General features: G+C 45.7%; 1 protein-coding gene across 1 annotated transcript in view; it reads left to right on the top strand.

The window, feature by feature from the left end:
* Nucleotides 1-24,731, top strand: part of LOC119965372 (HMG domain-containing protein 3-like) — a 60,119-nt gene that overhangs the window by 7,243 nt on the left and 28,145 nt on the right. The window contains exons 5-11 of the mRNA XM_038796076.1: nucleotides 12,673-12,794; nucleotides 13,328-13,399; nucleotides 14,935-15,039; nucleotides 16,405-16,557; nucleotides 18,763-19,061; nucleotides 21,639-21,766; nucleotides 22,532-22,663. Of these exons, the coding sequence (XP_038652004.1) occupies nucleotides 12,673-12,794; nucleotides 13,328-13,399; nucleotides 14,935-15,039; nucleotides 16,405-16,557; nucleotides 18,763-19,061; nucleotides 21,639-21,766; nucleotides 22,532-22,663 (1,011 nt within the window). The remainder of the gene's footprint in view (nucleotides 1-12,672; nucleotides 12,795-13,327; nucleotides 13,400-14,934; nucleotides 15,040-16,404; nucleotides 16,558-18,762; nucleotides 19,062-21,638; nucleotides 21,767-22,531; nucleotides 22,664-24,731) is intronic.

Raw genomic sequence — 24,731 nt, 5'->3', positions numbered from 1 at the left:
GGTATCTATCACCTGAGGCTGATGGTTGCCCTGTGGGAATGATTTGGTGCCAAAGCCTGTCATTTCACCACAAGGAAGTGAAATGTTCCAGGACCAGAGACCATGAGGAAGCGGATAGAGGTCCTCTACCTGGAAGCTCCTCGTCATACAGCAGGGGCACCTCTCTGATCATCATAACCTCCCTCTGCCTCCATTCTGCCTCCTCCCTTACCTCCTGCACCTCCTCTGACCCCTTTCAAAGCCTCACAGTCCTCAAGGTTCACATCTGTCTGGAGGGCCATATCATAAAGAGTGCAGCAGACCATCGCAATGACGGAGATCTTTCCAGGAAAGTAGTACCACTTGACCAGCTGGCAGACCTAGTGCTGTCTGAGCCTGGGGTGATGCCCCATCAGTTATGAATCTGGGGCGAGATTTCCCCTTCCCGCCAATCTCACCAACCTCGGTATAAATATCTGTGATCATCTGCCCAGAAAGTTGCAGTCTCCTTTAGCACTGGTTCTCAAGTTATGTCCAGGATTCCAGGCCTCTGGCTGCGGATCCTGTACTCGTGGTAGTGTATCCCATCAACCTTGTGCCTCTCATCCCATCTCCTCAGTTCTCCTGATGCCCTTCCAGTGCAGGCTCGGTGATTTCATTTTCTGAGGGAGCATCATCCATTTCCAGCTGCAACCTTCCTGATGCTCGGCTGGAATACGAACAACCTTGTCCACTTTTATGATGCCAGGAGGATGATAACCTCCTGAGCTGAAAATGCTGATTTGGCTGCTCCAACTTTCAAATGGTTAAGCCCTTTAACCTCTGAAAAGCATGACCCGACCCGACCCGATCCGACCCCCCCCCCAGGAAGATTCAAAGAGTTTGCAAAGACAGGTTTTTAACTACTTTAACTGGCCAGTTTAGAATGCAGACAGGTTCAGAGGCCCATGCTTCCTTCACCCTCACGAATATTGCTGAAGCTGAAAACGGAGTGGGATATCCAGCCCATGATGTCAGCGTTTTTATTTGCTCCATGCCAGCCTCAATTCCAGTCCAAATCAGGCTGCGAAAATCTGTCCCCATGCGTCTCAAGGTTGAGTGCTTAAAAAAATGTTATGCGTTACATTGCCTGCTTTGTTCTACCTGTATTTGGGTGAATCTTGAACTTGTTCCATTAATTATTTTGAAGATTATTATTACATTGTTGGATAGCAAAATGGGGTAAGCTAAGACACCAGCACATTGTGTTATAGAGTATGACACATATGCCATGCTCAGTACAAGCAGCAGGATATTGGATATTACAGATGTAAGATCATACATTGTGCAGGTGGTCACTTTTCCAATTCAGGTGGCTACAACTTAACATGTGACTTGTGGGCATTTAGACTATGGACAGTATTTGATTCTGTGATCAATATTTAGTTAAACATGGAGCTGAATAAGGGTACTTCGCAGCCACCTGTGAAGTTTCAACATCTTATTGTTTAAGCTTAAACACGCATTTGAGGAATGTGCGATCTCTGGACTGTTGGTCTTTGAGTGCCGTATAAACAAAGAAGAATATTTGACCTGCGGCTGGGGCAGAGATCAGAGTGAATGACCATTGTCAACTGCCATTGTACTGTGGTGGACTAGACCCCAGAGGTGTTAACCAGGCAGTCCTGTGACTGAAACTAATTTACAGAGACTGCAGTTTAAAATATCCTGAAATCAGCAAACCGGGAGCGATACAAAGCTGAACCATCATAACTGAAAGTATTTTCATGCAATCAGAGTACTGTACTTGTTCTAACTTCCAAGTCCACCTGAGAACCACTCTCTTTGCTTTCATGAGAAAACTTTGTTTCCAAAAGAGATTCACTCCAACTGAAGTATCAACTCAACTAAGACATCAGACCTGTAAAGACATAGGGCGCGATTCTCCGCACCCGCGGAAAATCGCGAAGTTGGCCGTGAAAACGGCCGACTTTTGCGACGGCCTGACACGGCCCATTTCCCGAGGTATTCACGTCCGGGAAATGGGCTAGGATCGGGGCCGCGTCAATCACGTGCGCGATGACGCCGGAACGCGGCGACGCTACGAACACGCCCACGTGACGCCGCCCGACGCTGTAAAAGGGCGCGGGCGAGCACAGAAACTAGGCCAGGATGTCGGAGCTCAGGAGAGCAGCCCCGCGATTCGTTGAGGCTGACGTGGAGATGCTGCTCTAATCAATCGAGCAGAGGAGGGGCATCATCTGCCCGCGTAGAGGGCATCGCCACCCTGCCAGCGCGGTGCGCCAGGCCTGGCGTGAGGTGGCTGCTGCCATTAGTGCTGTGAGGCAGACCCCTCTGCAGACCAATGTCGGAAGAAGATGCACGACCTCACCAGGGCTGCCAGGGTAAGTGCCAAGAGGGTGCCCCCGGGTCACAACCATCCCTCCCCCCTTAACTTAATCACCCCCCCCCCCTCCCTCACAAAGTAGTCACAGACCCAGCGCTCTGGCCCCCGTGGAGAGATGCAATGGTCTTATTACAACTTGACCCCCAAGCTGTGCCAGTATCTGAACGGCCTGCTGATACCTGCCGTATTGTAATGATATACCTATACCCCCTCCCCCAACAGGACAAGACCGTTCACAACACCCGTGAGCGGAACAAGACTGGAGGGGTTTCGCCCATCCGGCGCCCCCTCACCACGTTTGAGCAGAGGGCACTGGACCTTGTTGAGGGATCTGCCACTCGGGAGATCGCGCAATGCAAGGTTGGCGGAGCTGCAACAAGTGAGACAACCCTGCATGACAAACAACTCCCCCATCCTCTGTCCCTTCACACCCTGCCCACTGGGTCACCTCCCCCATCCTCTGTCCCTTCACACACCCTGCCCACTTGGACACCTCCCCCATCCTCTGTCCCTTCACACACCCTGCCCACTTGGACACCTCCCACACACCCTGCCCACTTGGACACCTCCCCCATCCTCTGTCCCTTCACACCCTGCCCACTGGGTCACCTCCCCCATCCTCTGTCCCTTCACACCCTGCCCACTGGGTCACCGTCCAGCGCCCGGCCGAGCGAATCTAAATAACCCGTTTCATTCTCTTCCCTAGGACGTGATGCCGAACGACCAGGGCTGTCTGCCTCCAGGCAGACACAGGCATCTGCCCCCCACCTCACCCAGGGCCGCACAAGAGAGGGTGCCCGATCAGCGGGTAGTCCCATCCTCCCCAACCGAATCTTGCGACAGAGCAAGAGAGAGAAATGGCCCGCGAACGCCCTGCGGCCTCTCTGCGGGCCGATGACATAGAGGAGGCGTCAACCCAAGACGACCTCGAGCTTGCGGCACAGCTATCTCCCACACCATCCACCATCCCAGAGACACTCATCCCGGTTGGCCTATTTAGTGATGAGGCTCCTGGGTCACAGTCTGGGTCGCACATCACAGCTGAGCAGGTACAGCAGGTGGAGGTCGGAGCAGCCGAGGGCCCGGACTGGCAGAGGCCAGGCCAGGCCCAGCATGCAGCTGTCTCCCAGACGTTTTCCGAGTTCCTGGACTTTCTCAACCCACCCGCACAGCCGATGCATCAAGAAACCCAGGGAAACAATGACGGGATGAGAGCTGTCTTCCAGACTCTGCAGACGCTGTTAGAGGAGTCGAACCGCGTCCACGAGCAGGGAGTGGTGCCGCTCATGGCAGCAACCCAGGCCGACACCGCACGGGTGGCATCCGCGGTGGAGGCAATGGGTCAGGTTATGCAAGGTGTTGGGCTTAATGTGCATGCGTCATCCTCGGCCCTGGACAGGGTTGCACTCTCACAGGCAGCAATGCGCCAGAGCCAACACGACATTGCCGGCGCGCTGCGGGCCTTGGCCGAGTCTCAGCTGGTCATGGCCCAGTCGCAGCTCGCCATGGCACAGTCACAGCAGTCGATGGCACAGTCCCAGAAGTCGATGGCACAGTCCCAGCAGTCAGTTGCGGAGAGCATCAACCGCCTGACACATGTGCTGGATGGTGTCGTGCACTCACAGGTTGAGATCGCACAGTCCCTGGCGGGAATGTCTAACTCCCTGGACTCTGTCTCTGCAAACCTTCGGATCCTGGTGGATACCGTCGCAGGCCTCCAGGACTGGCAGCGCCAGGTGTCGGTGGCGCGACGGGGCACCTCCCCGCTCGCACCTCTGTCCCAAAGTGAGGCCCGGGGGCCACCGGGCTCCCCGAGAGAGGAGGAGGTTTTGGTGCCCGTCCCATTAACTCCATCACGGGACGTCCCGGAATTCTCGGCCTCCCCCCGTCCCATCCCTGGTGCATCGGGTGGGCAGCAGGCAGAGCAGGGTGGCACAACGTCACCCGAGACGCCCGCAGAGCAGCCTGGCCCATCAAGGCTGGGTCGCCCCAGGAAACGCTTGCCGAAGGAGAAACGAGTCGAAGGGGGCGATTCGCAGCAGTCCTCCTCCACTCCTGCTGTATCATCTGGGGGATCACTTAGACGTAGTGGTAGGGCCCGTAAGGCAACAAAGAGAGACACTGAGTAAGTTGGCACGGGTGAAGGGCACAGTTTAGTTGTAGGGGCTAGGGCACCTATAAATTTCTGTTCACATTAAACGCACTGTTCCACCTTACTTGTAATACCGTGTGATTGTTCCACAGCCACAGGAATCGTGATGGTGACCGAGTGTCGCTGGGGTTGACGAGCGATGAAACTTTGGTGCCGGGTGTGCAGTCCCTTCCCCCCCCACCCCCTCCCACAGCTAGCCCACGCGGGCACGTGATGGAGTGTCCGTGACGATCTCAGCGGCCACCAAGGTGGATGGTTCAGCTATTGCCATGGGTCAGACTCTCTGTAACGATTCTGAGCTCACAGCTCTTCGCAGAGCGGCCTGTCATCATTCCACATGGCACTGATCACACCCGCTGACACAGCCATCAATGTTGTGCCATACCGTCTGGACCCAGTGGTAAGGGTGATGTCGAAGTGGAGCAGTGTACACTGAGTGGGGGGGGGTTGTGGTGGTGGCAGTTATGTGTTGACCCTCTGCACGACTAGCGATGCAGGTGGTGGTTTAGTGTTCAGCGGGGACGTCGCATACGGCACGTGAACCGTGCTGCCACCAAGGCGTTGCATGCCCGCCGTCCTCGCCGGGTCCGTCGTGCCGCCTCCTGGACATCACCAGCACAGGGTCGTGTCTGCGTGCTGCGCCCGCCACTCCACCAGCCTCCTCCTCCTCCTCTGTGCTGGCACCACTGCCACTTGCTTCTCCCTCCGCCTCCTGCAGCAGGTCATCTCCCCTCTGCATCGCGATGTTGTGCAGCGCACAGCAGACCACAACAATGTGAGCGACCCTGTCGGGTTGGTACTGCAGGGCCCCTCCGGAGCGGTCCAGGCACCTGAATCTCATCTTCAGGAGGCCAAAGCAGCGCTCCACCACACCCCTGGTTGCTGCATGGGCATCGTTGTATCGGGTTTCCGCATTGGTCTGAGGCCTCCGTATAGGCGTCATCAGCCAAGACCTCAGCGGATAACCCCTGTTGCCTAGCAACCAGCCCCTCAGCCGGGGGGGTCGTCCGTCAAACATCGCAGGGATGAACGACTGCGCCAGTATGTAGGAGTCATGCACACTCCTTGGGAACCTTGCACAGACGTTCATGATCCTCATGTGGAGGTCGCATACTACCTGGATATTCATGGAGTATGTCCCCCTCCTGTTTGTGAACACGTCCCTGTCCCCTGCAGGCGGGCGCATGGGGGCATGAACACAATCGATTGCCCCCTGCACCATCGGTATCCCGGCCACGCTGGCAAATCCACGAGCTCGTGAGTCTTGAGTTGCTCGGTCCTCGGGAAAGGTGATGTAGCGATCGGCGATGGCATAGAGGGCGTCGGTCACATCCCGGATACACCTGTGCACCAATGACTGGGTGATCCCGGAGAGGTCCCCGCTCGGAGACTGGAAGGAGCCGGTCGCATAGAAGTTAAGAGTGACTGTCACCTTGATGGCAACCGGGATCGCATGTCCTCCCCCCGTTCCACGTGGGGCGAGGTGCGACACGAGGTGACAGATATGTATCACCGTCCGCCTACTCAGCCGGAGTCTCCTGCAGGTGATATAAGTCATTGTTAGGAAAGAGATCCGGGCACGGTACACCCTCGGCCTTGGTCGGCGCCGTGGCTGCACCCTCACTCTCTCCTCCTCCTCCCCCCCCCCATGCTGCTCGACGACTGGCAACTCCTCAGCCCTTCCCTCTGCTGCTGCAGCTGGCCCTGCATCCACTGCGGGTTGTGGCTGTGGATGCTGCTGCATCTCCAAATGCAGTGCAGCGGCCCCAACCACTGTGCAGAACATCGCCATTCTGTTCGCAGACATTGTGCTAACCTATAGAAGGGTGGTGGGGGGCAAAGAAACGGGACATGTTAGACGTACATGTAAAACGGAGGTTAGTCGACACCTCGGCAGCCGCCTGCCACGGGATACCTGTGTGTCCCGGTGGCCTGGTCGTGCTGCTGACACGCGGGCAGCCTAACCCCTGGTCACTTTCTGCATCCAACAGGCAGTTAACTACGTCCTCTTCACCGGTGCGTCAGTGGCCTGTGGCCGTAAGCCACAGGGCAACCAGCGGCCGTGTCCTCGTGACCGGCACGCCATGGCATGGTGGCAGATATTTTGTAACGGGGTTGGACGGCTCACTCGCTCACTCTCTCCCTACCCCCCCCCCCCCCCACTCCCACTCCCCCCCCCCTCAGTCTCCCCCACTACCCCCCGCTCTGGACCCCCCTCCCGTTCTCGGGGATGCCTTCCCCGTTGTGGCCAGACCCCAGCAGTGCGCTGAGCGGTGCGCTCACCTAATCGAAGCTCTCGTCAGCCAGCACGACTGGTTGACGAACTTGAAAAGCAGGTGTGTTGGCCGGCGTGAAAACAGTGCGTGATGACGTCGGGACTTCGGCCCATCCGGGCCGGAGAATAGCGGGGGGCCAATAAGTAGCGATTCTGGTCGTGTCGGGGGCGCGTTCGAGGCCTTTGCCGGGAATCCCGACGTGTAGTTTGTGCGGGGTTCGGAGAATAGCGGGAGGGCGTCGGACCTGCGTCGCCGTGAAAACTTGCGCGGCCCGCTATTCTCCGAACCGGCGTGAGTGCGGAGAATCGCGCCCATAGAGACTGAATTATAAATTCCATTTTTATTGTTGCCGCTTCATCTGTGTCCCATCTTTGTGTGAGTGAGATGAGTGATTGAAACTTGTGTTCCAAACATCCAGGGCAAGTGTGTGATAATATTCTTTATTTTTAAAATCACCAAAATGCCTGTTAGGAAAGCGTTCCCTCGTACTTAAGTTGGAATTGACGTTTTAATTGTTTAATAGACTGCACCAAATATAATGGGGATACAGATGGCACTGTGGCGTTATTTGAGAACTGATTGCTTGAACACAAACGTGGAGTCAAAAAAGTCTAAATCTCTTTTCTAGTTCTTATTATGGAGTTACCATCGGAGCTGAGCAACGGTAGCAAAGAATAGATAGTGCTTGTAAGTAAAAAGGATTGCAAACTAAGAATTCTTCAGACAAAAGGCTGTATTCTGAATTCTAACCATGAAGAGTGATTTAGAGTAACTTGGAAAGTGGCTTAATCCAAGTGTAGCATGCTGGCGTACGACTACCCACTGTTGCTTTCTGAGCGTCAACCCTATGACCAATGTAAGAATGAAATTACCATGTAGACATGGGTTACATCCTTGCCCAAGGAAAAAACAGGTATGACCTTGGTTGGCCCTTTCATTACCATACAAAAACAAAATAAGATACAAGTATTTTCAGAATTGGAGCTAGAGCAATTGGACTTAGATGAAGGTTTGGATTTATTATAATTTTCATGGATAAGATTTACTGAAAGGATGGCTTACTAGGAGCTTATGAGGCTTGGTCAGATGTTGGCAATTTAGAAAGTCTGAGTCAATTCGTGCTGGTGTTGAAGTTATTGGACTGTGCTAAAGTTACAAATATGGATTGACTTTTGTTTTGATGGGAGTTAAATTTTCAGAAAGACACACCATGCTAGAACAAATGTCATAGGTTCGACAAAGTTTCTTGGGCAAACATTCCTTCCAGCAGTATTCATGACACATATGGGCTGATCGGTAGTAAGACAGATTGTGGAAGACACAATGTCAATGGGATGGTGAAGCAGTCTAGAAACAGGCCGCAAATTCAATACGAAAGAAGATGCATAACTAAAAATAACGAGGTCAGAAATGACTTTAATAATTATGGCAGGAGGAATGAATTGGTAAATTTCAGTAGAAGAATTAACCCCAGAAATGCCCAATGTGTGGTCAGCCGGTGTCTTACGTATGATTTAAAATTTAATTATACAATAATACAATTTCAGCGATACAATAGGGTGTTTGAAACCAAACATGAGACAGAAGAAAGACTCTGAAGAAGAAGATATTAACCAAAGAGAAGGAATTAGCTTTGTAATGAGAAAGTTTCAGTCTGGTATTGAAGCTACTGGTCACAAAGCCCTTCAATTGTGCCGTATTAGACAGTGGATATACATCAACAGCATAATAATAATAATAAGAGCTTATTGTCACAAGTAGGCTTCAATGAAGTTACTGTGAAAAGCCCCTAGTCGCCACATTCCGGCGCTTGTTCGGAGAGGCTAGTATGGGAAGTGTAATAGACTGGGTAAACCTGGACTCTGAGTGACGAAAATCGGAACAAGGCTAAGGAATTTGGAAGTCCCACTAGTTTCAGATTTGGGGATGATAATACCCTTAAATCGCTCAAAGAGTAGTAATTCCTTGTAAAATCGCGAGAAGGAATCATTTTATTATCACGGATGTCGTATCCAGTGAAATACCTTTAATATTGAGCTGACCATCAGTGAAGAAAGCACATATGAAACTTGACATGGAAAACGATATGGTCATCATATTTGGAAAAACTGTGGACTTAGAATTTGCAGTCTGGGCACTATAGTATCCCGTTAATGAATCCTAATTTTTATTGTGAAAAAATTAAGGAAGTACTGTTAAGCATCAGAGAACAGAAGTCTAGAAAACAAAAAGTTAATTGTGTAAAAGTTGCTTCGGCAATTTGCACACCTGTTCTCGCAAAGATTAAAATTTTGCTCAGTGATGTGGGTATAAGAGATTAAGAATACACTAAACTTAGAGAACTGCTAAGCCGTGATGTATGGAAGAAATATAGAAGAACACCATCATGACCCATATAAATAAAAGCAAATTACTGCGGATGCTGGAATCTGAAACGAAAGGGAAAATGCTGGAAAATCTCAGCAAGTCTGGCAGCATCTGTAGGGAGAGAAAAGAGCTAACGTTTCGAGTCCGATGACTCTTTGTCAAAGCTTTGACAAAGAGTCATCGGACTCGAAACGTTAGCTCTTTTCTCTCCCTACAGATGCTCCCACCATCACGACCCATAGTGAGTATGCCCTTAATGAGAGATTTTAATAAAAGTTGTGGCTGTGGATCTTAAGGTGTGGGATAAAGAAAACATTTTCATTTTACACTTTGGAGACTTGGCAACTAAATTTAGTCAGTCGACGATTATACATAGTAAAGAAAAGAAAACAATTGTGGAACAGGTAATGGAAAAATGGATAGGGACTGGACTGGGGACACCAGCAAAGCTCCTCACTGATAAAGGGGAATTTGCTAACGACTAATTTCAGGATATGTGCAAGAACATGAACAGAATAGTTATGTATACAGCTGCAGAAAGCCCATTGAGTAACGGGGTGTGCGAAATAAATCATGCTGTGATAGTTGAAATGTTTTATTATATTTTGGCAGATAGGCCAAATGTAAATTGACTTTGGCTTTAGCATGGATCACCCATGCAAAATGTAAATTAACTTTGGTTTTAGCATGGATCACCCATGCAAAATGTAAATTAACTTTGGCTTTAGCATGGATCACCCATGCAAATAATTCACTGCAGATGGTAGGGGGCTACAGTCCATATCAGTTTGTTTTTTGTGAAAAATCCCCAAATTCCTTCAGTCATGAATGATCATCCTCCAACTTGGGAGGAGACTATGATTATCTCTACCTTTTCTGAGCATTTGAATGCACTGGATGCGGGCAGGGGAGCATTACTTAAAGCAGGAATCTCAAAGAATTCGGAGAACTTTGAGGCACAATGTACGGCCATTGGAAATTATTTTCAAACAAGCGTACTATAAAAGAGATGGATTTAATGAGTGAAGAGTTCCAGGAAAGGTTAAAATCATAGAAACGGTACAGCACGGAAGGAGGCCATTCGGCCATCTTGTCCATGCCAGCCCGAGGACACCCAGGTAACCTTTCTAATCCCACCTTCCTGCACCCGGTCCATAGCCCTGTAGCTTAGAGCACTTAAGGTGCAGATACAGGTACCTTTTAAGAGTTTAGAGGGCAGCACGGTGGCACAGCGGTCAGCACTGCTGCCTCACAATGCTGAGGTCCCAGGTTTGATCCCGGCTCTGGATCACTGTCCGTGTGAAGTTTGCACATTCTCCCCGTGTTTCGCCCCCACAACCCAAAGATGTGCAGGGTAGGTGGGTGTGTAGGGTAGTGCTAAATTGTCCCTTAATTGGAAAAAATTAATTGGGTACTCTAAATTTATAAAAAGAAACAAGAGTTTAGGATCTCTGCCTCCACCACCAACTCGGGCACCAAATTCCAGAGTCCCACTACTTTCTGCGTTAAAAAGGTTTTTCTTCTTGTCTCCTCTACACCTTCAGCCACTTATCCTGAATCTATGTCTCCTAGTTCTAGAATTCTTCTCCAAGGAAATCAATTTTATCCTGTCCACTCTCTTCCCCTCATATTTCTTTTACACCTCAATTAAGTCACCCCTCAGCCTTCTTTGTTCCAAGGGAAATAACCGCAACCTATCTAATCTCTCCTCATAGCCACACTTTTCCAGCCCTGGCAACATTCTTGTAAGCCACCTCTGCACTCTCTCCAGATAAATTACATCCTTCCTGTGATGTGACCAGAACTGCACACAAGATTCCAATTGTAGCCTCACCAGTGTTTTATACAATTCAACATTATATCCTTACTTTTATATTCTATACCTCTGCCAAAGAAGGAGAGTGTCCCACATGCTTTCTTAACAAGCGTGTCTTCTTGAACTGCTGCCTTTAGAGACCTGTATACTTGTACTCTCACTTCATCTACCCCTCTTCGTATATTACCATTTATTGTGTACTCCCTACAACAGTTTGACTTTCCTAAATGTATGACCTCACACTTCTGTGTTACATTCCATCTGCCACTTCATCGCTCACTCCACCAATTATACCGTTTTGAAGATCATATATATCCTCTACACTGTCCACTACTCGTCCAATCTTTGTGTCATCTGCAAATGTGCAACCCACATTCACGTCCAAATTGTTACTATATAACACAAACAGTAAGGGTCCCAACATCGAGCCCCATTGGAACACCACTTGAAACAACTTTCCAATTGCAAGGGCAGCCATCGACCATTACCCTTTTGTTTCCTGTTACTAAGCCAACATTTTATCCAGTTCGTCACATTGCACTGGATCCCATGTGCTTTCACTTTCTTGACCAATCTGCCATGTGGGACTTTATCAATCGCCTTGCTAAAATCCATGTACACCACTTCTACTGCACTACCTTCAACCCTTCTTGTCACTTCCTCAAAGAAGCGAATCAAATTTGTGAGGCAAGATCTTCCTTTAACAAATCCATGCTGACTATCCCTGACTAGTCCATGCCTTTCTATGCGACAGTTAATCCTATCTCTCAGGATTGATTCTACTAATTTACCCACCACTGACATAAGACTAACTGGCCTATAATTGTTCGGCATTTCCTTCGATCCCTTTTTAAACAATGGTACCACATTTATATTTCTCCAGTTCTCGGGTACCTCCCTTGAGTCTGGTGAGAATTGAAAAATCATCCTCCGAGCATCTGCTATCTTCTCCCTGCCCTCCCTTAGTACACTCGGAAACAATCCAAACTGAGGCAGCAGTCCTTTTTTAATATATAAATTTAGAGTACCCAATTCTTTTTTTTCCAATTGAGCGGCAATTTAGCGTGACCAATTCACCTCCTCTGCACATCTTGTGCAAATGCCACACGGACAGTGACCAGGAGACGGAATCGAACCTGGGTCTTCGGCACCGTGAAGCAGCAGTGCTAACCACTGTGCCACCGTGATGCCCAATGAGGAAGCAAGCTAACCACTGTGCGACCCTTTATTGAATAGACTATTAAATATAAAGGGGATACAGGTGACACTGTGGTGTTGCTGGAGAAGTGATTGCGGAACACAAACTTGGAGTTGAAGAGTCGAGGCCTGTTTACTAGTTATTATAGAGTTACCATTGAAACTTAACAATGCCTGCTGCTGGAATTTATTTTAAATCATGAAAAATTACTGGGGGTAAGGAAATACACTCACCTTGCCTCTAACACCCTGATTATGGATTGGAAGGGACCACACAAATTCTGTCCATAAATAGATACCATAGGATTAAAAGGAAAAATTTAACTTAAACCACCAACTACATTCTAGATGCCAGTTATTCAGAGAGCCTGGGGTTTGTTGTCTGTATATCCTCCCATCAGAAATGGTTGGATACTTGGGAACCATCAAAAGATAGCATGATAAAAATAGTCTCACTGACTCTAATCAGAAGAGGCTAAAAACTGTTTTTCCTTTTTAGCTCAAGATTCCTCTCCAAAGAGCTTGATGAATTCTCTTCCTCCATCGGGTCTGAAACCTAGCACTTTAAAGCAACTGGGGCATCCTGTTTTACACACTAACTGTGAAGATGGAGAAGAGCAGGCAAGTTTGCACATTGCCAAAATGGGTGCTTTTAATTTTTGTGACTTGGATAAACATACCCATGAAAGGAAATTGATTAATTTTAATGGAAACTCCTGCATTTTTGCTGATTTTTAATTCAACTCAATTAAAACAACAGTTGGGGTGGAGAGGGGCAAGGATGTACCTCCTCGCTGATACGATTCCAGTGAATGGCACTTTTACTTACCAGGAAACTTGTTTGGGAGGACAGCCTGCCTCAGAAAGGCAGAGTCTACTTTGGTTTCAAATGTTAGGGCAGAATGATGTCTTTCAGTGTTGAAACACAATTTTAACTGTCACCCATCAATAATTAGCCAGAGTTTACGAGGGGCCGTAGACATCTCTGTTCTGTGTGCTGCTGTTATTTCTCCTTCCGTTCAGATTGACCCATCCAATCCTCTGATCTGGCCTGTTCTTTCCTGATGTTTCACCTTCTATTGTCGCCCACACCAAACTCTCACCCCGCCTTTTCCAGTGATTGTGCTTTCTCAATTTTCACTTTGTCGCTCCAGATTTTAACTGCAGAAATCGGAAATCCTCTCCAGTCACCAAACCTGGGAGCAGAATTGCCAAAAGATTCTCTGGTAAGTTTTCTTTGTAAGGATTTTTTGTGGGTCAGAAGTATGGGCGCTTTTCCAGACTCCTGGCATTTCCCCTGTACTAGCGTTGTGCCAATAGCACTATCATCCTTGGGACCAATTTTCCCATTCCCACTCTGACCTGTGACATAATTCTTGCTGGCTTCAGAGAGCAGGCAGTGCTCCACTATTCTGGTAAGACACTGTGTTAATATAGTGTGGGCCTTGAAAAACCCCTCCGCAAGTGATTCCTTCTGTCTTTGACAACATCAACGCAAGTTAAAAGCAGGATATTATCCTAATTCAGCACATGATTGAACATTTCTATGAATAGGGGCTGGTTTAGCTCACTCAGCTAAATCGCTGGCTTTTAAAGGAGACCAAGCAGGCCAGCAGCACGGTTCGATTCCCGTACCAGCCTCCCTGGACAGGCGCCGGAATGTGGCGACTAGGGGCTTTTCACAGTAACTTCATTGAAGCCTACTCGTGACAATAAGCGATATTCATATTCATGTTCATGTTTCTTCAATTCAAAATGAACATTACTAAAATTAGTAACCAATCTAAATATCATTGTTTCGTACCACACTTAATTAATGTTGTTTTGGAGCTTCCAACTATTCATAGGCGCTTGTTTATGACCACCTATCAGTTCATTGCTGACTTCAAAATAGAGTTTCAAGCTGTAACTTATTCATGATTTAGTTATATTGGCAGACTGCTGCTTTGTGTCCTGCACTGATTTCATGGAGGGTCTAGGCCATTCTGTAGATTATGTTTATACTGTTTGGGAGATAATCTAATTCAAAAGCTTTAACGTTATGTTTAATTTTTTAGATTTTGGTTAGATAAGTGTGTGAGTGAAGGTTTTTTATTGTTTTCTTTAAACCTATATAAGACAAATCAATAATCATAACATTAGTAAACTTCAAAAAAAACTTTTTAAAAATGGAATGAATGCTTCCCCCTCGAGGGTATCAAGGAATTGGAATAAAGACAGGCAAATGGTGTCAATAAAAATGAAGATCAGTCTTGATCTGATTGAGCCCATTTTGTAATTTTACGGGACTTTTGCTGTTCCTTAACATTAACTTTTTGTTTTGATCATTGGGTGGTGCAGTACCATGGAGCTGTAAATCCCACAAAATATTGGGATGTTTCTTTATAGCAGCAGTATTGGCACATTGCCTATGAAATAATGGTAAGGTAAAATCGTTATAGTTCCTCTTTGAGGGGGAGAGCTGACTGGTGGTGATTTCACCAGAAGATCACCACGCCTCAGGCGAGGGACAAGGTTGAGAAGGCGAGGCCTTCATGAATAACCTGAGTCGGTACAGGAATTGAAACCTGCCTTGCTCTGCATCATGTACCAGCTACCTAGCCAGGTGGGCTATACCGGTCCCCCACCAAATAATTGGCAATGAGAGCAACGGACTTAAAATATAAAACAGGACACTATTTCCTGCTGTAAGAGATTAAAGCCACCTGTTTGTAACTTTTCCTTTATAAAGATTAGCTGTATTTTTCTTTTCTGCTCTTAGACAGGATTTAAAGTTGCTGCGGAGAACGGTTCACCGCAAACCAGTGCAGTTTCAGTCAAATCTGTGTGTTTGACTCTTCCGAAGACTAACAAAGCAAGTGCCTTTGTAAGTATCACATGTTAAAGAAAGAGGATTAAAATTTTGTTCCAAACATTATTCTTTTTTAACTACAGTCATTGTTTCCTCAATAAGAGGATCCTTCCATCATCGCCATTAGGGTGGGTTCTCTCATCATCAAAGTTCAAAAACTTTGTGAGGGTGGCACAGTGGCTGGCACAGTGGTTAGCACTGCTACCTCACCCAGCTTCAATTCAAACCTTGGGTGACTGTGTGGAGTTTGCAAGTTCTCTTGTGTCTGCGTGGGTTTCCTCCGGTTTCCTCCCACAGTTCAAAGATGTGTAGGTTAGACGGATTGGCCATGGTAAAATTGCCCCTTAGCACCTCTGGATGTGCAGATTATGTTACGGGGATGGGAGTGGACCTGGGTAGAATGCTGTTTTGGAGGGTTGGTGCAGACTTAATGGACTGAATGGCCGCCTCCTACACGGCAGGGATTCTATGGATTTGTTACCTTGTCTTTTTTTAAAGAAAAAGAATCCTTACCCGGATCACAGATTTGACTTCCTGTTTGACCGGACCACAGCCCCAGAAAAAGAGCCTGGAGCTGATGCTCAGACGGGTTAATCACTGAATGGAGGGAGTTTGGTCTGATCCCAGCGAAGGACTTCAGTTTAAAGGGATTACGGGATAGCACTCCTGCTCCGAGTGGCCCACAAGTAAAGACATTTCCTTCTTCCCAATCTCTCCCAGACTCCATTAAGCTGCAGTGTTTCCTCGAAGAGGGTTGGCTGGCGAGTATTAAATTTGAAGAGCAAGTTAAATTGGGGTCTACCAGCCTCATTAAAATATTAAAATTGCCAACCAGTCTCCTTGGAGTGGGTTGGCTGCCTTCCCTCTGTTCTGCCTACATTAAACCTGGAAATGGGCAGGTTAGGTTTGAGATTTTAATATTAAACATCTGGCATGCTCCAAGCCCACCATTTTTGCGGGTTTAAATTAATCTCCATGTCTCTGTTAAGTAGAATAATAATAGAAACCTTTTTTAGTATGATAGGACTAGAGGAAAGTCGGGGATGAGGTAAGTAATCAAAATATGATTTTTATTTCACTCTGGGGAAAATACCTATTCAACAACTCCATTTGAAGGCTGGCATCAGTAGCACAGTATGTGGAAGAAACCAGGTATGGGCCTGTATCCTACTGTACCTCGGGTTCCAGTGGTGCTGTGCTTCTTTACACCTTGTAACACGCTTATCATTTTATGACTCATGAGCTTTTGTTCTTTTCCCTTAAGATAACTTTTGAGTGTATTAAATGACTCCCAATGAAGCCTTCTGTGTTTACATTTCTAATTCTTGTATATTGTGCCAAAAATCCGCTTAATATAAGTATTTTTCATGTCTTCTTAAGGACCTAGGTTTGGCAACTTGCCGAGGTAAAGGACGATGTAAAAATCCCAAATGTTCTTATGTCTACATGAACCGGTACAAGCCAGGAATCTGTCCAAAGTGTGGCTATGACTTCACAAGAGACAAACAGGATATGAAGCCATCAAAACTAGTTGTGAGTTCTATTCCTAAGAATCTAGTGTATAGTAACAAGGTTCACAAAGGAATATTCATAGGCTATTGAGCCCCATGAGCCTGTTTGATCATTCAATGCAATTGTGCATGAGTCAGAAGATCGGGCAAGGTAGCAGCTGGATCTTAAAGTAAGTAATTACAAGCAAAGTGGCAATCCAAATCAATTGCCACTCCATCGGAAGTTATGGACCATTATGATTGCTGCACTACAAATGTTCATGCACAATTAGGCTGTTAACTGCATTTGGCTTAGTACTACATCTAATAAAGCATGCCCCTCGTTGGTTCTAAAACATAATGCTGCAGTGAACTATATCAGACACACTCAAGAAATTTGTTACTGTTCTGACAGTCTGGGCCATGGCCCAATCTATATGAAAGGTAAAATCCCCCATTAAAACCAAACTGCTGTTGCTACATGTTTGTCAAAGCTCCGCATTCATGCAGTGTGTCACTTCACATCTGACCAGGAGCCTAAACCATAACTTCCAATACAATCCTAAATCCTTTCTATTTCTTAATTTGTAGAGAATGTAGTTTGTACTCATCTAGCAATTTCTGGTTTCTTAATACGATCCAACATGTTCCAGTTGTTGGAATAGATTGGCAATTCAAGCCCAAGTCTGTCTTAACCATTAAGAACACACTGGGTGACTGATTTCTTGATGCACTAGTGTGTGCTTCTGTGCCAAAATACTTGTGCATCTTTTTTCCCCATTCAGTCGTGGGATGTGTTGCTGGCTAGGCCAATGTTTAATGTCAATCCCTAATTGCCATTGTGAAGTGTCTCCTTAAACTACTGCAGTCCATGCAAATCACAGTTTTTGGTAACAGTTTTATTACAGCTGGATTGGTGGGCTGTCTCAGGAAGACAATTTAAAAAGTCACCACATTACTGTGACTCCAGAGTCACAAATAGACCAGACCGGGTAAGGATGGCAGGTTTTGTTCTGCAAAGGACATTTGTGAACCTGGATGGGTTTTCACAACAATCTGTAGTTTCATCTTCATCATTGTTGATATTAGCTCTTGAATTCCAGGTTTATTTAATTAACTAAATTTAGATTCCCCAGCTGCCATAATGGGATTTGAACTCTTCCCTTCAGATTATTTGTTCAAGCCTCTGGATTACGAATCCGTGTACCTTAAATCTGCCCTCACTATGTGGTTAAGATCAATGACTGCCAGGTATGCAATTGCAACTGCCTTTAAAACTTTAATTGAGCTATTTTGTAAATTGATGATCTATTGTGACTAATGAGCACACAACTTTATGTCCCCATTCACACTGTCGCAGGCACAGAATCGTCAGTAGACACGTTTTCATTTTTTCCCCAATATATCAGTGCATCCCTGATTTGTAGGTCATTGATGTGTGTCTCATGTGACTTATTTTATAGCATACAGAACCTTTGCAATGATATTATTCTGAACCAAAGTGGTGTGTTGCTTGGAGGGAACTTGATGCAGTTTCCATGTACCTGCTGCCGTTGCTCTTTGAACTCATAAGTTTGGAAGGTGCTGTTGAAGAAACAATGGCAATCTGCTGCAGTGCAATATGTCGATCCTACATACTATAGTTGTGGTATATCACTGGTGGAGGGTGTGACTATTTTAGGTGGTAGGAACTATTGCAGTAGTGTGCCTGTTTCTGTCATCACTGGTGCTATTTAACCATACCCATCTAGCAAAACCCAAACCATGTAGAAAATTGCCTACCTTACTTACCCACTTAAAAGTCATGGGGATCCTAGCCATCCACAAAGTTAACCTGGTCTAAGCAGGTGGCAGGTTCACCGTTACATGTCTGGTCCCATTGATTTATTTGAGACCTGAATGCATTTTTTTCCTTGCTTGAAGCAGAAAGCCCCTGCAGCTTTCCTGCCAAACCCAGCCTGGGACAGGAAAGGTCTCTCTTCCTCCCCTCCACTCCCCCCCCCCCCCCCCCCCCCCCCCCCCAAAAAGGGCCACGAGGAAAATGTGTATTCACAGTTAATTGTACCATATCACACTTCTTGCAATTTGAAATGACAATGATTTGTAGGATAATATCTCCATTACAAATGAAGGCAGAGATAGAAAATAAAATTGAAAGATGTTCAAAGTATTACACACAGCTTCGGGATGCTCTTTGTTTGGATTATTATAGTTTTTACATCTATTTAGTTCCTAATTTTAATTTCAGATAAGTAATGTACTTTCGTTGGGTCTGCTGAATCCAGAGGACGGGCTAACTCAGGCTTCGAAGGATTTACAACGCCAGACTACATTACTGCTGCTCAGGAGGACAGCTCAGATCCCTGAGAATGAGGCTGAACTTCATGAAATATTTAGTCTAATTCAGGAAATGAACAGCTCACGGTTGATCTTGTCGACAGGGAAAGAGACCATAACACTTGAACAAAGTTCATGGCCAAATTACTTTGAATCTTCAGCCACCATCTGTGGCCTGTGTGACAGTCGGTTGTTCAAAGGTGGACGCAAGTAAGGATCCTTTTACTACTTCACTGTTCTTATTTATTAGTTTTAAGTGCTGTTTTTTAAAAATCTTTTTATTAGCATTTCTCATATTTATAAACAGTTGTGTGTACACATCACATTTTTCTTGCCCGCGTTTTATATGTTGTTAACCGAGCATACAACTGCCATGCCTGGAATCGTGAAACAAATATCTGTATCTGCTATTGCTCAAAACATCTAAAGAGCAGGTAAAAAATTAAAAGCAGCTTGTGAATAGCTTATGCTCTTGACTGTTGAGGACAATGGAAATCAAAGTATAGCAAACGTTGCTGTTCGAACAGCATGTACTTGCAGCACTCGTGGGCCTTTAAAGTTTTGGCTGGTGAACATACACTGCAAGTTTTGGCTGGTGCAAGTATGCACAAATGTACTGCAATTAAATATTAACCAATTACTGAACTGTGCAGGACCACAATGTCAACTCTTTCTGTGGTTTCAGGAAAGCGGGGCAGTGGGGTAATCATAAATAATGAGCATTGAAAATGAACTTTTTGTACACAAACAAAGATACAATTTTTCTGATATTTTAAACATGTGCCAATAGATGGCAGTATGTTTCCTGTTCAGTGCGTGTGACAATGTTGAGGCTATTAAGGTTCATTTCTCCGTTCACTTGCAGCTATGTGCTTTGTCTGAATGTCTATCATATTGTATAACTATATGCACTTTTGTTGAACCCTGCCCAGTGGGAGCATTTTACTTTTGCTGAGTATTTTTGGATGAAGTCCGTGCTGCTCATTAACTGCAAATGTATTTTTCTTTTAACTGTATTCAGACTCTATAATATGATTCAAGAATAATAATTTGGGGCTCATCAAGAACATAGGGCCCAATTCTCCGCAACCACGATGGGTGGGAGAATAGCGGGAGGTCCGCTCCCGCTATTCTCCCACCCCCCAAAATGGCATGTCCGGTTTTGCGACACGCCGCTCGGAGAACCGCGGGCCGGTGTTTTTCATGGCGGCCCGGATGGGCCGAGCGGCCTGCCGTTCCCGACCTGTTCACAACAGCGGCAACCACACCTGGTCGCTGCCGTCGTGAACATGGCGCGCCAGGTAAGTGTGGGGCCTGTGGGGGGGCAGATCGGGGATCGAGCACCACAACCGTGCTCAGAAGGGGACGGGCCCGCGATCGGTGCCCACCGATCGTCGGGCCGGCGTCTCAAGGGGACGCACTCTTTCCCCTCCGCCGCCCCGACAGGGAAAGAGACCATAACAAGATCAAACCGCCACGTCTTGCGGGGCGGCTGAGGGGAAAGACGGCAACCGCGCATGCGCGGGTTTGAGCTGCCCAACCCGCGCATGCGCGGCTGTCGTCATTAGGCGCCGCCGCGGCGTCATTCTTGGCACACCGGGCCTTGAAGCCAGGGACAAGGCCCGGCGGCCGAGTTTCCCGGTACGGCCCTCCTATCCCCCCCGGGGAGGGGAGAATAGGAGGCCGGGAGAGGCATCCGACGCCGTCGTGAACCTCCCCGGGTTTCACAACGGCGTCGGGCCTTGCGGAGAATTCCGCCCATAGTCTTGTGTGACACGTACCAAACACTTGCGGTAATGCTCCCCTGTCACTTTCGGTGAAATGTACATCAATTTCTCTCCACCCTTGCTTTTTATTTAAAAATATTGTCTTCACGTTTCCTTGGTTTCCAATCTCTGAAGTAGCAAGGAACTGGAGTAGATGAGGAAGGATGTCCCAGAGACCTCTTTCAAATTTTTTCCCTTGAAGGTGATGGTAACGGGGAACAGAGAGGTTCTGACCTCTTTACATGAATCAGTGCTTCAGTGGTATGCATTTGAGATGGGGGTAAAGGCTTTTGATCTGGAGTCCATGCTTAATTATTGAGCAACTTAGATCTGAACTGGAGAAGCCAGGTCTACAAGCTGCAGTATAATTTTCTGTATAAAATGGCACAAGTTTTTAAGTTGGCAAATTGTCAAACTTAAAACGTAAGCTATATGTGTGGTACCTGAGTTCAAATCACCTTACATTCTGTCAGTGTAGTGCGGTAGAATGTTGGTCCCGCTTTGTTAGGGTGCTACAGCAGCTTTGTATCTGTGATTATTCACGACAACTTCAGCCATGTTGTTGGGAATGCAGTCAGGGAACAGAGAGAGGAAAAGACAATGGGACAGTTGCTTGGATTTAACAACCAGTTAAGAGATGTGCGGACATAATGGACTTACAATAAGTTAACAACTCATAATCAGAAGTATAAAGTAATAACTCTCCCTTATGCTTCAAAAACAAACTGAGAACATTTTAATTAATGGCCATCAAATTCTACGCTACAGAAGCAAATTAATTTCTTTAGTTTATGCAGAGTTACTATAGGGACCTATTTTATCGAAAAGTGGTTTGTGATGAAGGGAATACTGGGAAGAGAAACAGAATACCCAACATTCTGCATCCAAAAGATATATTCAGTCCTGATGACTCATTGATAATTCCTGTGCTGTAAATCTGAAATTTATTGATTAACCATACAAATGTAATTAGATTAGAGCATCAAATTGTTAATGATGCATTTTTCTTTTTTTGCTCTAGTTCATTAGCTGGCCCTCAAAAATGCTGGCTGTTAACAGAGAGCCAGTTCCATGTGGTTATAGTCCAGGCAAAAGTCTGCGTGAATCCCAACTGTCTCGCACTTCATAACTTCACAGACATCAGCTCAGGTAAGAAACTTAATACTTTGCTTCAGCTATTTTCGTGATCCCAGGGCTCCAAACAATCCTCCATAAACCACCAGTCTGTGGAGTTTCTCCAGTCTAGTATATTGTATTTACTGCTTTACATCGGAGAGCCAAACACATGGGTGAGTAATTACTGAACACTGTCCATATGCAATTTGACCCTTGATTTCTCTTTCTTTGGGGTTTGAACTCTTGGATCTGGATTTTCATCCTCAACGTGGGAATCCCGAGTCAGCTATATCCTGACGTCCTATATCCTGCCTCCTGTCCAGCAGTGCCTTCCCGTTCAGCTTTTATCATGAGATGACAAGGGTGGGCTGGAGTCGGTGAAGATCAACATTGTATCATTATCATTCAACCCATATTTCATTATTTTTGGGGAGTTGGTTAGCTCAGTTGGCTGGATAGTTGATTTGTGTATGCGGAGTGATGCCAACAGTGAGGGTTCAATTCTTGTATCAGTTGAGATTATTCATATACATTCTCAACCTTGCCCCTCGCCTGAGGTGTGGAGACCCTCAGGTTACATCACTACCAGTCAGCTCTCAATGGAAAGAACAGCCTATGGTTTTCCGGGACTGCATCAACATTTATATTACTTTTGATGCACTCTGGTTTGTACTTCTAAACTAATCAAGCACAACTTCTCATTGCTATAATTCTTAAAATCTAACAATTTTCTGAGAAATAGCTGCTGTTTTTCCATAAATTTTAGCGAATTCTAGTAATTAATACTTGCTTTTCTAGGGTTATTTAATATCGGAAACAAGCTTTTAGTCAGTTTGGATTTGCTGTTCAAAATGAGGAATCATATCAAGCTTGGGGAAGATCCAAGAGATGTGACCACTCCCATATTGAGCTCCGTTCAAAAATTCACAGGTAGGTTCGATAGTTTTTATGTGCAAATTGGCTTTGGTTGGCTTTGATTCCATTGTTCAAAGGTAGCCAGGAGACCCTGGGTTACCTAATTCAACTTAACTATTAAGTTGCTGCATTGTTAGCCCATGATACCATTTTTCTGCTATGCGATGCCTTGTGAGGTATAGAAGTAGCAGCACTTCTTTGCTTTATGTAGTTACTTCTGTGGAATTTTACTTTCATTTTTAAAACACTTGTGCCTAGTACTGATTTTTGTTCGCAGTTCCTGGATAAGATTTTTTGTAAAACCCCTTTTTGAACAATTAAATTGAAAGCAGTAGTAGTTCAAATGTTTGTGTGTTCTGTGTAAATAAATGGGAATCTGGCAATAATTTGAGAATTGAAAGGTCAATAATGTTCATGAGCAATAAAAATAAATTTGCCTCTGCATGTAAAATGACAGATTTACTCATAACTACAATATTGTGAGATTATGTAAATCAAAAGGCTAATGCGCTGGTTCTCAAACCTTTTTGGTTGAAGGATCCCTTTTCATATGGATAAGTAATGATGGAACCCTCATCTAAATCATTGTACTAGATGTCAATCATATGAAATTGCTTCATATCATGTTTTTTAAGGAAACAAGTATTTCCTTTAAGGGTATTAGGTGGTATGGGTGGTGCCTGCTTCACACTTCAGATTTTGTCTATTGGCAGGACAAAGAAGAGAAGGCGCATAGTGGAGCATACGGAAAGCACTAGGAGTATAGGGGAGGGGGGGGGGGGGGAGAAAGGATAGAGGAATAGAACGAGAGCAGGAGCATGGAGTGGGAGAGCAGAGCGTGCTTTTTGACATCACTCACTCACTTACATTGACCACGATATCCTGAGAAATCACCTACCCGTAAGACCATCCCAGCATCGTGGAAGCCCTGGAACTGCAGAGTTTGAGAACCACTGGGCTAATGGACGCAAATTGAAAGAAGACCGCTGCAACCGCCACAAGTATGGTTACACTTTTCATCTGGCCAAAGTGAACGTTTCTGATGTGTGACAAGGAAACAAGGGAAATCTGCAGTCACAGTCCAACAAGCTGAGCTGTGTTCTTCCAAGCCATATTGCTAATCAAATCTTTGGTGTTCATTGCTCAATTTTTACAAGTTGTGTAAATTATTGCATTCAATTTGTGATTTTTCTCCTCATCCCTTCCCCACCTCAGCATTGAAATCAATCCATTTCATAATTGGTGAGGGATTATAGTGATAGACTATCCTGAAATTAACAGCAAATCGGAAATCTCTTAACAGGTGAATTGCAAGGATAACTGATTTAGAAATGGAAAAGATCTAGCTGCATTTAAGTCGTGTTAGCTGAGTTTGGGGCAAATTGTTGGAACCGAGGGAGTTTGTTCTGATCTGGCCCTTGTGAATTAGGTATATTGATATCAAAGCAAAGTGTATAGAGAAGTATTGTATTCTTCGGCATTGGCGCCCCTCATTAGCAAAACACCGATAAAGTATTTAAAAAATAACATGGAAGTATTTGTTTGAACATGCAACTTTTATGGGTTATGTAAGATTAATTTTCACGTTCAGTGCCATTTTATTATAGAAATTTTCAAGGTACATTTGATATCTTTAGTTATGTTTTGATTTAATCCCCCCCCAATTATATTTGCCAATAACTACGTAGGTTCTGCAACTTCCATAAATTCTGTGGAGGTTGCAGAATAGGAATTCAGCGTGGTTAAGTGCTATCGGCATGATCTAACAAGGAAGACGATCCTTGTTAATAGCAACAATACATGAACTTGCATGCTCAGTGTTAAGACTTTCCCCAACCTCAATTTAACCCATGATGTTGATAGATTAGCTGCTTTAACTAAGAGATGGCCATTTTAACATGGGGTAAATGTATTTCCAGTATTGAAAAAGAAACTTAAAGAAATATGCTTAGTTATAAAGTAGCAGTTCACAATTTAAAGACTTAATTCTGGAAAGAGTAACCGAATTCCAGTCAGCTTTTGCAAAGAATTGAGTAGTGGAAAATATTCATTTAGTCAAATCCTAAAATTGAGTGGTTTGAAT

Source organism: Scyliorhinus canicula, chromosome 4, assembly GCF_902713615.1.
Source record: "Scyliorhinus canicula chromosome 4, sScyCan1.1, whole genome shotgun sequence".
NCBI classification, from domain to species: domain Eukaryota; kingdom Metazoa; phylum Chordata; class Chondrichthyes; order Carcharhiniformes; family Scyliorhinidae; genus Scyliorhinus; species Scyliorhinus canicula.
The sequence above is the reverse complement of the archived record's forward strand: the minus strand, read 5'-3'. Positions and strand labels throughout refer to the sequence as shown.